This window comes from Zalophus californianus, chromosome 7, assembly GCF_009762305.2.
Source record: "Zalophus californianus isolate mZalCal1 chromosome 7, mZalCal1.pri.v2, whole genome shotgun sequence".
NCBI lineage: Eukaryota > Metazoa > Chordata > Mammalia > Carnivora > Otariidae > Zalophus > Zalophus californianus.
In genome coordinates this window covers 127,867,167-127,878,985 of record NC_045601.1, presented here as the reverse complement: position 1 = coordinate 127,878,985, position 11,819 = coordinate 127,867,167, and the positions used below count along the sequence as shown (strand labels likewise).

The window sequence follows — 11,819 nt, the reverse complement described above, 5'->3', positions numbered from 1 at the left end:
CTATATGTATGGTTGAAAAATACAATTCCATGGAGGAACAGATTATTCATAACAACCACCTCACAGGATCCTTTCAGGATTAAATGAAATAAAGCATCTAAAGACCCCAACACATTCTTCTTATTTATATTAATAGGCACTCAGCAAATTGTTCATTTCTTTCTCCTTCCCTTCTCTTGATTCTAACTGAGAAGATTTCTGGGAGAGTCCCATGAAGTGGATGGGGTTTAAACAAAACTTAAATTCTCCTAAATTATGTTGCTTGTGTGCTTTTCCCCAATGTTTTGAACAGATGATATCCCCTCAGATGGCCAGACCACCCAGATACCATCCCTCTTGCTTCCAGACCCAGTGAATTTCAACATTCCAGGTTGCAAAGCATTGTTATTTCCCTGCTAATAAATCCACTACCATGAAATCGCTCCCGTGTCCATGTGATGGAAGGTAAGAGGGAAACCCACTGAAGTGTGACATTTGGGATCAGAAACTTAAAAACATTTTTTAAAATTCTATCAGAAAGATCATGAGAACTGCTTTGGTCAAATTCACCGTACATGTAAAGGCCTTTTTGAACTTTTTACCTTTTGGTGATGCTTTTGATCTGCAACACACATGATCTCATTAAAAGCATATTATTTAGCTTAAACTTCGAACACTTACCATTTTTCCCCAGTAGCCTGGGGCTCAGGGCAATGTAATGCAGTTCATGCAAGCTTTATGTCAATGGCAGCATGTCATAAAGTATCTGCCAGGATATTGCTGCAAAGGTATGCTGGAAAAAGGGGTGGATTCCAGCTCACACGCTTTCGAGAGCTTTGCAAGGTGAGGTCAGTACCCACCTGCCAATGAAGTGACTCCTAATTACTCAGGAATGCTCAGCCTGGGCCGGCTGACACACAGGGCAATAAATCTTAGTGGAAACATCAGACACCTGGTTTTCAGATTAGGATGACTTTCCTAGGTGCAGTTAAATTAATTATCTTGTTTCTCAGTCCTCATACAATCTTTGGAGAAAAAGTACAGCCTAAATTATGAAACCAGCCATTGGTTTGTGGTGTAGCTTTCCTTAGCCCAAGGAAGGTGACAGGGGCCTTACAAAGCAAAGCCAGAAATTGTTACTGTGAACACAACGTATATACAGAACCACTTCCGTTATTTATAATTATGTCTGATAGAGTTTCCTGCACATGATTCTTTATGTACCCCCATATTGTGTGTAGAACATAAATAGAAGACAGAGTCTGCAGGGCACAGAGCTGCATTACTCTCATCAAGAAACACTTTTAGTCAAGGAAACCTAGAACACCAAGATAATCGTTCGTTGCCGGGAGTGCCCTTTTTCCCAGGTAATACCGCTTTCTCTCTGGATGCAAGTCAGCCCCCTTCTGCTTCAATAATGGGATTAACTGCAGGAGTATTTTAAATAATTCCTCTTAATGATGCAGTCCAAAGTCAAGAACTGAGAGAACTTGATACAACAAAATCTCCAGAGGTCTGAGGTTTGGAGTAATTTGTGGGCCAGTGAAGTGACAGACACAGACAGACTCCTTCAATCCTTCCTCCCTGTCATCCCGCTGACTTCACACCTCATGCGGCTTCCTCAGATTGCAGTTAGAGGCAGCAAGACGTAGGGAAGGCAAAACAGGAAGGGTTGACACCGGCCACTGAGGTCTGCTTTTTTCAGGAGCCCTACCACAGACTTCTCCTTGTCTCACTGGCCAGAATTAGGACACATGGCACCTCCCTGCTGCCACAGAAGCTTGGAAATAGGAGGGCAAGATAATGAATAATTGCTTGGACCGATCACGATCCATCCCCAGGAAGTAGACACATTGCCGCCCAAATGAAATCAGGATTCCCATTAGCAAGAAAGAAAGTGGGGGCTGATGTTCGGTAGGTAATGAGCAGGGTGGGACCACACTCTCCATTTTGGAGTAATTAGCACTTCTTTATAAAATCATACATCAGACAGGATGGACTCACCGGGTTACGCAGAATCTTCCAGAACTCTTTATGTTAAGGATTAGGGTTTATTGGGTTTGTGAATGAGTCAAGATGTGAGCTTACTGTCAGTCGTGCCAACAGTCTCCCTGTAACCCTCACAAAGGAGACCAAGGCCAGGCTTCTTCCCTGAGCCCCAGTGCAAGGTCCTGCCGTGAAGTGGGTGCTCTGCCAAGTTCTCCATAAAAGCAAAGGGGTCCTCATAACTTTTCATCAGGACTATTTTCTTTCCCTTCCCTTTGTTCTTGACCATCACATGCCCTCAATCCCAACTTCCCGAAAAGTCCCAGTATGAAATGCCCATTGGCTCTCATAAAGAAAACTCTAGAACCATCTTTGAGAAATAGTGACCTGGTCCCTTTTGTCAGACCCACTGGCAACCTCAGCAACTTCGGGGCTTTTATAAACTGATGGGTAAAATTATTTACATGTCTAAGAAGCCAGGTGGAAGGAAGGTGCAAAACTACTGGGCCAACCCCAGGGCACTCCCTCTAATAAGTTACCTAAAATAAATCCAGGATGCCTTCACTATTAAGGCTTGTGTGGTAGTCCATGAATAAAGGCTCCAAGCTCAACGCCTTGCCCAATGTAGCACTATCGCTCAGAGCAACAGGAGCCCTGAAAACACTTCACAGTATATTAAGTACAATTAGCAGAGCAAACATCAACACCACCAGCCTAGTAAAGAAGTAATCACTCAGCCTTCATTGCAGCACCCATTAAGACTTGAACCATTTCTCAAACCAGTGATCTTTTTAAGTGATCATTATCACGAACGCCCTCTTAAATTAGGGAATCCTCATTAAGGGGTACCATAATGACATTAAACTTCAGCCTTTGCTAAGAAATGGAGGTAATAAAGCCTCCTTAGAAGTGACAGCTTATATTTTTGATCCAAACCATAAAAATAGCTAAGCACTTTCTAATGCTTTGATAAGCTAGGCTTTTAAAAAATATGCCTTTAAAAAGCATTTCCTAGAATGACAGACAATTCAGAGCTGGAAGGGACCTTTGAAAGCATATAGTTCTTCTCCCTCATCTAACAAATGAGAAGACTGAGGCCCAGACACATCAAGTGATTTGTGCAATGGCTTATAGCTAGTTAGTTGCAGACATAGCCTAACAGATGTAAATATAGTCAGAAATAAACCTCATTGAGACAGAAGCCTTAAAGCATGCACACTTCTCTGCTTTCGCCCCGTCTACAAGCACCAGAGAGAATCTGCTCAGTTCAAGTAAATGAACTTGACCATGACAAAAGTACTCCAGAAAGGCTCATTAGATTCAGCAAATAAAAACGAGGGCAACCACACAAACTGGCCATTCAAAGAACAATGAGTAACTTTTTAGGATCAGAGTGTCTCGTGCAATAATGGGGACAGCCTCAAAAGAATAGTTGCTTTTGTCCGAAATTAACATTGAACTGAGCATCTTATCTATTATCAGGCAAGCCCCCCTCAAGCCCCCAAGAAGAAGTAATGAGAAGTGCTAAACCTATGACATCCTATTTGGGATGTCTTAGGGCGCCGTAACAAAATACCACAGGCTGAGCAGCTTTAAGCAACAGATATTTATTGTCCTCCATTTCTGGGGGCTGGAAGTCTGAGCTCAGGGAGTTAGCAGAGCTGGCTCCTTCTGCGGGCTCTGCTCCAGGACTTTCCCCTGGATTCCGGTGGTTTGCTGGTAATCTTTGGCATTTCTTGGCTTGTAGATACAGCATCCCAATTTCCGCCTTCATGTTCCCATGGTGTTTTCCCTCCATGCATATCTGTACCCAAATTTTCCTTTTCTATCGGGACACCAGTCATGTCGGACCAATCCCACCCTAATGATCACATTTTAACTTTAATTGTATCTGTACTGACCCTATCTCCAAACAAGGTCACATTCTGAAATAGTGGGGGTAAAGACTTCACCATGTTAATTTGGGGAGACACTATCCAACCCATAGCACATCCTAATGAGAACTACATACGGCCTGTAACACAGTTTTAAGTACAATAATCTACTAAATGTACACAAGACAGTTCTGATGTTCTGACAGGACATCACTGGTGTCCTCTTCACTCCACACAAGGGAAAGCTCTTCTCCACCTGTTTTGATGGGAAATATTTCAAAACTAACCTGGATGCCCTTCTTGCTCTTATTGTTCTTCTCTGAATGGGCCCTTCTTGCTACTCATTACCAAGCAGGGAACTGTCCTTGACTTTGCTTTTAGGCACAGTCGCTGGGGATCGGGACTCCATTTGAGTTTGATGGCCTCCAAAGGCTGCTGTTTGCTTTACTTACCAAGAAAGATAAATACAGAAATCTGCTACCTTCTGTCTCCCTCTGTCTAAGCCTTCATCCTGTGTCTGTGTGCCCTTCAGTGGCCTTGTGCCCTGAGACCCCATCAGCCTGGTGAGGAGCGCGGGCAGAGCGAGGGCACATGAAAGCCCTGTGGTTGAGATGACTCACCTCCTGCTTAAAGTCGGAGAGGCAAGTAGACCACAGAATCAGGTAGTGGTAATTACTGCTCAATTACTTTATGTCCCAAGTTACTTTATGCTCCATATGAGGCCCAGATATGTCAAATGATTTGCTCAATGTCTTACAGGTAGTTAGTTGCAGAACTAGCTTAATATACAGGAAATCCAGTCAGAAATAAAGCTCTTCTGGGTGCCTGGGTGGCTCAGTCGGTGAAGCGTCTGCCTTTAGCTCAGGTCATGATCTCGGGGTCCTGGGTTCAAGCCCCTGTGTCAGGCTCTCTGCTCCGTGGGGAGTCTGCTTCTCCCTCTGCCCTTCCCCCTGCTCATGCTTTCTCTCTCTCTCTCTCTCTCTCTCTCTCTCTCTCTCTCTCCCCCCTTCTCTGTCTCTCAAATAAATTTTTAAAAAATCTAAAAAGAAATAAAGAAATAAAAAGTTAAAAAGAAATAAACCTCTTCTAGAAGAGCAAGACTCCAAGCTAAATGTTCTTTCCTCTCCACCGTGCTGTCTACTACTATTTCCTGAAAAGTCAACAAAAAAAGGAGGACTTACGTGACTATGACCTACCACCTAGGGAAGATGGTTCTCTAATCAGTAAGGACTTTGGACAGTGACTTCCATATCCTTGAATGAATTGCAACATTTGCTTCAAAGATTGAACCAAAAACTGGGGGTGCCACTCACTAGCAGTGTTTCACCATCTGGCTCTGTACAAAAAAAAAAAAAAAAAAAGATGAAGGAAGGACTTATAATATAATGTGACATTGTGCCCTTGATATGACATTTCACTAATGCCATTATGTTAGAAATGGAGACAGATTAACAAGATATTGTCTCTTTGACTGAAGATGATAGAGTGACCTCCAAATAAAGAATATCAAAGTTTCAAAACCAGAAATGAATCCTATTTTCTGTTTCGTGTTCTTACGCAAAAAAGAATCATTATTCACAATATTTTTAAGCAATCAGATTAATGCAATTTTCTCTTTCTCTAGCAATGTTTTCTTGCTTCATCTTCTACTTAAATAGAATGTAAATGCATGCTGTAACTTCTGGAATTACAACCTATTTAAAAGTCTCCATAACCTCAAGGATCATAAGTGTTAGAACAGGTTAAATAAGAGTGTTATTGTTTTTCAGCCAAAGGCCTATGCAAAGCTACAGCAAAAAAAAAAAAAAAAAAGATACAATTTAACCTTCAAAAAATAAATCTCAAAGTTCCAAACAGAACAAAATTAGGATGTAAGAAAATATGTAATTTCAAGTTCAATTTCATAAGGCGAACCTTAGAACACTCCATCATGAGGTTGATTTAGCTACACTGTCTAAAATTCTTTGTGCTCTGATTTTAAAGGCAGTCTTTGAAAAAAGACAAAAGACCAAAAGATATATCCAGGCCTGTGATAGTAAGTAAATTACCATTTCTGAAATTTTTCTTCAGAGATCCTGATTAGAATAGTCCCAAACACTTATCTAATGAAACTTTAGCCAGAGTTTCAGATAAATGAAGCATAATACAAAGTAGTATAAAAATTTTGAAATCCAATACCTAGCTCAAATAGATTTGCGGAGCTTGAGTTGTATAATGGATCTGCCATATACATGTAATGCCCATATATAGAATATAAAAATGTATCAGACTCAAGAAAGGCAAGGTTAACTAGGGGGAATAATATTTTGTGATTATTGTTGATTGTACTCTACCAAACAGACAAGATGTACACTGAAAAGGTTGAGCATTGAGCATCTGATTATACATCAAGCAACAGAAATCAATGTTTATTTGAAAAGTGAACTGGAAGTCCACAGAGATGAAATAATTTCTAATATCTTAATATATGATTCCTTACAATTATGTAGCTAGGGATGGCATAATTTTTATATACGGTCCTTGGTGATATCCAAATTTAATTTAATTAAATACCTTTATTGGTAGAACTCAAATGGTAAATGGCCATAGATAGGCATAATTCGAAAAGCACGGTCGAGATGATTACTTATTTTAATTATAAAGCTTATTTTTAATCTTTAAACAGAATAATTGTATTTGATAAGTATTCTTTAGAGCAAAAATAAAATAAATAATCGTGCCTAAGGAGGAAAGAATTGGTAGTTAAGGAAATGTTGGTATGCTTTGAATTAGGTTAAAATGGAAGTCAAAAAAAAAAAAAGCATGGGAGTCTACCATGCCAATCCAGATTCAACCAGCAGGTGGCACACTAGTGCCTTCTTGCCACCATTCAACAGCAGAAAGAAAATACCATTGGAAGAATGGTTTAGTTTTTTGTTTGCAGTTTTTTAACCTGAATACCCACCAAAACCAACCTAGCATCATAAAAATATGAATTTACAAGTGGATCTTTCTCAGCTTTACGATTTTTATTACCGTCAGTGGAAGTTATTTTGCTTTGCTTTCCCATTAAGCTTTGAGCCAATCGGATATAAACATACTGATGAGCAGAAATACCAATAAAAATAAGTCCATTGATGACTCTTTACACGGAAACAGAAACAACTGGAGAAATAACTTTACCTTTCAGGATGCTCACACAAGGATTGCTGTTATTTAACATTCTGAACTTGCACTTCATATTTGCAAAGCCTATGCCTACAGATTTATAAGTACTTACTCATAAAAGTGAGTATGATCAAATGAAAGAAATATATTCCATCTAGTTAGAATTCTGAACATTGTAAGGGTTTTGGTAGATTTTTCCAACATTTTTTAAATGATTTTATTGCCAAAACAATCAAAATCGTCCCAATTTTTAAAATATTTCAACAGAATCCCCCATTTATACTAATTCAGACTTATGGATAGTCATAAACCCTTTGAAATAGTCTTTCCTGCCTAAAAGTAACTATGTCTTTCATTTTAATTTGCTGAAAAGGTGTCCCCTTTTCTCTTTTGACTGGGGTAGACCAAACGCATTTTGGATTTACCCCAGTCTACTAAGAACTAGCAAGCAGTAAGTTAAATAGCACTTTACCCAGCACTTGTAATGGCCACTGGCCAAACAGGCTGCACAAATGGGAATTGTGCTTCCTTCAGTTCTAAAATGATCACGAGATAGAATGAGATGCCACTAACCAGCTGTGCCACCTTGAGCAAATTATTTAAAGTCTTTATACTTTCTTTTTTTCAAAGGAAAAATTAAATAAAGTAGAATATATCTAAAGCTCCATTTTCCATTTCACTTATGAAACTATGATTTTTATCTATATTTGAATCTAATTATAAAGCATAAAAAGGCAATGCAAGGTAATTGAGAAAAATAAGAGGATCTCGGAAAAACTCATCGTATAATAACCAACCCTAACGAAGACAAGAGTGTGCAGATTGTCTCCCAGCTTCTCCATCTTCCCCTATGAGTGCAGTCAGGGGCTCTAAATGTACAAAGGATGAAGAAATGCTTTGGCTTATAATTTGTTTACTTACTCTGGTCTAATTGGTATTTAGCCACCTGAGAATGAATTCGTTAGGCTCTTGATCTAGCTGTCTTGCACGGCATTTTCAATAGCGCAGCTCTGCTTTAACAGATGCCAATTCCTGGAACCCACAACTTAAGCATCCAACAAGAAAGGTAGCCATGGCTTTAGATATATGGGTTATGCCCATTTCAGATGATCCTGTAAGCATTAAACCCCTTTTCTAATTACTCCCATAACTTAGAGCTGCATTATATCTTTATATTTAGTTTACAAAAGCAAAAAAAAAAAAAAATCCCTGAATTCCTCAAATGTAAGAATGATTCTATACATACAAATGCTATATTCAAAATCTATACTGAGCAAACAACAGATCCATATTTTTACTTATGGGCATATTTCTACCTCTTCCATAATAAACTGATTACCACATGGATTTACAAATGTGTCCAAGAAACACATTTAATGGGCTAACCATAAGAAGGTATGTTTCTTTTTTAGCATACCAAGGTTCCATTCTCTCTTTATTGTGCACTTCTAATGGTATTTTAAAGAAGACTTTCACGAGAGATAGGTCCTTAATTAAGACTTTAAAATGAGGGCAATAAATATATTTTATTGGTTATAATACCTTTCTCTTTATTAGAAGGATAACAGACTGCTGGTTAACTGGTCATGAAATATTAATTAAAAAGAAAAATATATGATGGAAGCAATATCAGTGGGTGCTAACTCATTTTTTTTTCACCTGGAATTTTTTTTTTCTGCATAAAGTTAAAGGCCTATAGACTCAGTCAGGTCACCCATAGGCAAAGGCCAACTAGTCTTACAGCTCCTGCATGGGAGCTCACCCACTGACAGCAAGTTCTGCAGCTTCTCTGCACCAATACTCAGAACCTAGAGAAAATCTCGTCTGGACGTTAGTCAGAAAACATGCTCAGGACAAAGCATTCACAGCAGAGCCTCCCACAAACGTGTGTATGAACATAGCGGTCATGCATGGAACAATTCTGTCCCCACCAAGCAGTGTGAGACAAGGGGACTCTTTCTGCCCCAGGCACCTATCATTGCTAAGGAGCACCTTCCATAACTTGCAGTGAAATCCTGCATTTCTCCCAGAGTCTACCCCTCCTCTATACCTCAGCCTGCTCCCCTCAACCTGGCTAAGGAGATGATTATAAGAAACTGCTTGAGGGGATAGGGGTCCGGGGAGGGGAGGTGCAGGCGGCGGGGATGGGTAATACAGGTGAAGGGGAGTGGGAGACACAGGCTTCCAGTTATGGGATAAATAAAAGGCACAGAACAGGGAATATAGTCAATGATCTGATAGCATTGCATGTGACAGATGGCGGCTCCACTGGTGGGGAGCGCAGCATAACACAGAGACAAGTTGAATCACCATGTTGTACACCTGAAACTAATGTAACATTGTGTGTCAACTATAGTCAAATAATTTTTTTTTAATTTAAGAGAAAAAGCAGAGGTTTTAGGGTAAACGTAAATAGCTTAGGGGAAAGTAATCCTCAAATACTGCCTGTGATGTTTAAAATGGAATTAAGATAAGCCTCTTTGGGCAACTCTGATATACTCTGGTTTCATGTTGCTGGAAGGAATTCTGGGAAATACACACGGCCTCTTCACCTCAGGGGATCAGCAGAGGTGTGTGTGCTGGTGGTCACCCTCAAAGGAAGGATTTAGTTGAGGCCTCTGCAGCAATCTCTATGGCAACCAGAAATCTCCAACCAGTCTCAAATGTTCATGTGCTGGGGAGTCACCGAGGGCTGTCTTGCTAAAAGGTGGCTTCTGATGCAGCAGGTCTGGACCAGGGCGGGGGATAGTGGTCCTCAGACCTCATGGGAGTAGTAAGCACCTTCTCGCCAGGAAGCTTCGAGATGGGTAGCCTTTGTCCAGTAAACGGAAAGGAGAGCAGAGCTTAACGAAATCCTTTAGGACTTTTTTTTATGCAAACAGAGTCTTGGTACCTTTTGAAAATCTCATTTATATTATAGTTATAATGGTATCATTTGCATAATAGCTAATAGTTTTTTAAAAGTTAAAAAAAAGTAACTTGTAAAATAATTGACGATCCCAAGGTGCTATTTCCCTTTCCTTTCCAGATTTTCAATATTCATTCGCTGGCTTCTCTGTACTTTCAACCTTGAAAAAGTCTAGAAGGTTTATTTTCCCCCTGATTAACAATTTATCTTATTTTTAAATCTTTTTTTTTAAAGAGTTCATGTATTTATTAGAGAGAGTGAGAGAGGGAACACAAGCACGGGGAGCAGGAGAGGGAGAAGCAGGCTTCCTGCTGAGGGGAGCCCGATGCGGGGCTCGATCCCAGGACCCTGAGATCATGACATTTAAGGACTGAGCCATCCAAGTGCCCCAACAATTTATCTTATTTTTAAAACTATAACACAATAACATTGACTTTTTTTCCTTTGGTGTACAGGTCTGTGAATTTTAACACACATATAGGTTTGTGTCAACACCACCGCAATCAGGACATAGAAAACAGCGAATGAGCTCTTCCTCTTCCCCCTAAGCGGCCTAAGGTGACCTCTGAAAATGGTTCGCTATTCGCTTGACCCAGAAAACCCTACGAAATCATGTAAATCAAGAGGTTCAAATCTTCGTGTTCACTTTAAGAACACACGTGAAACTGCCCAGGCCATCAAGGGTATGCATATCCGAAAAGCCACCAAGTATCTGAAAGACGTCACTTTACAGAAGCAGTGTGTGCCATTCCGTCGCTACAATGGTGGAGTTGGTAGGTGTGCCCAGGCCAAACAGTGGGGCTGGACACAGGGTCGGTGGCCCAAGAAGAGTGCTGAATTTTTACTGCACATGCTTAAAAATGCAGAGAGTAATGCTGAACTTAAGGGTTTAGATGTTGATTCTCTGGTCATTGAGCACATCCAGGTGAACAAAGCCCCCAAGATGCGGCGTAGAACGCACAGGGCTCATGGTCGGATTAATCCATACATGAGCTCTCCCTGCCACATTGAGATGATCCTTACTGAAAAAGAGCAGATTGTTCCTAAACCAGAAGAGGAGGTTCCACAGAAGAAGAAGATATCCCAAAAGAAGCTGAAGAAACAAAAACTTATGGCCTGGGAGTAAATTCTGCAGAATAAATGCAAATAAAAATAAAAAGAGAAAAAGAAAAAAGGAAAACAGCGAATGAATATTTAAAATTCATTAAAATTCTAAAAAAGGATTTATAAGATTTTGGTTTCCAAATTTCCATAGCTTTCTCTCTTTCCCTCCCTCTGCTCCTAGATTTGCAGACAACATTGTAAGAGTTTGGTTTTTTAATAAAAGCGACATGAAATTAAGTATTGTTTTGAGAAATTTTCCAGAAAATTCACACACTCCTTGAAGTGACAGGAGACACCAGAGGGCTGGAAGTCTGAGGTTCAGAACCACTATGATAAAATTATGGAAGGCACTGAATCTGGACTGGAGCAAACACATCTTTCTGGTCTGAGCTCCCGGGCAGGGTCCTATTTGGTTTTTCCTCTCTATGGGCTATTGCCCATGGAGCCTCCTGCAGATGGGAGATTCTCCTCAATGTTCTTTTTGTCGTACTGCCAGAGTCAACCCAGAAGAGGCTGCAGGCTGCCTCCGAGCCCGCAGACACCTAGAAATGCTGATCCTATAGGCTGGAAGGTAAAGCACCCTGCTGCATGGGGAGAGCCCCAGATAGGTCACTGGCAGAAGGCAGAAATGAGTTAGGTAATTTATTGTTTCAGCTTGTAGGTCAATGGAAACCATCAAATCTGTACCCAAAAAAAGTTTCAAATCATGGAAAAGATCTCAGATTGTTCAATGATTCACATTAACAACTATAGGTAAGAGAATAAACCTTCAGGAGATGACAGAAGGGCTTTAATTTGGGGGCTATTTCCAGCCCCTGTAT

At 40.3% G+C, this 11,819-nt stretch overlaps 1 protein-coding gene across 1 annotated transcript; it reads left to right on the top strand.

Moving 5' to 3' along the window:
* The first annotated feature begins 10,435 nt into the window (after positions 1-10,435).
* LOC113909129 (60S ribosomal protein L17-like) lies at positions 10,436-11,045 on the top strand. The gene has a single exon (XM_035728527.1). The coding sequence runs from the start codon at positions 10,466-10,468 to the stop codon at positions 11,018-11,020; it is 555 nt and encodes a 184-aa protein (XP_035584420.1). The 5' UTR covers positions 10,436-10,465; the 3' UTR covers positions 11,021-11,045.
* Positions 11,046-11,819: the final 774 nt, after the last annotated feature.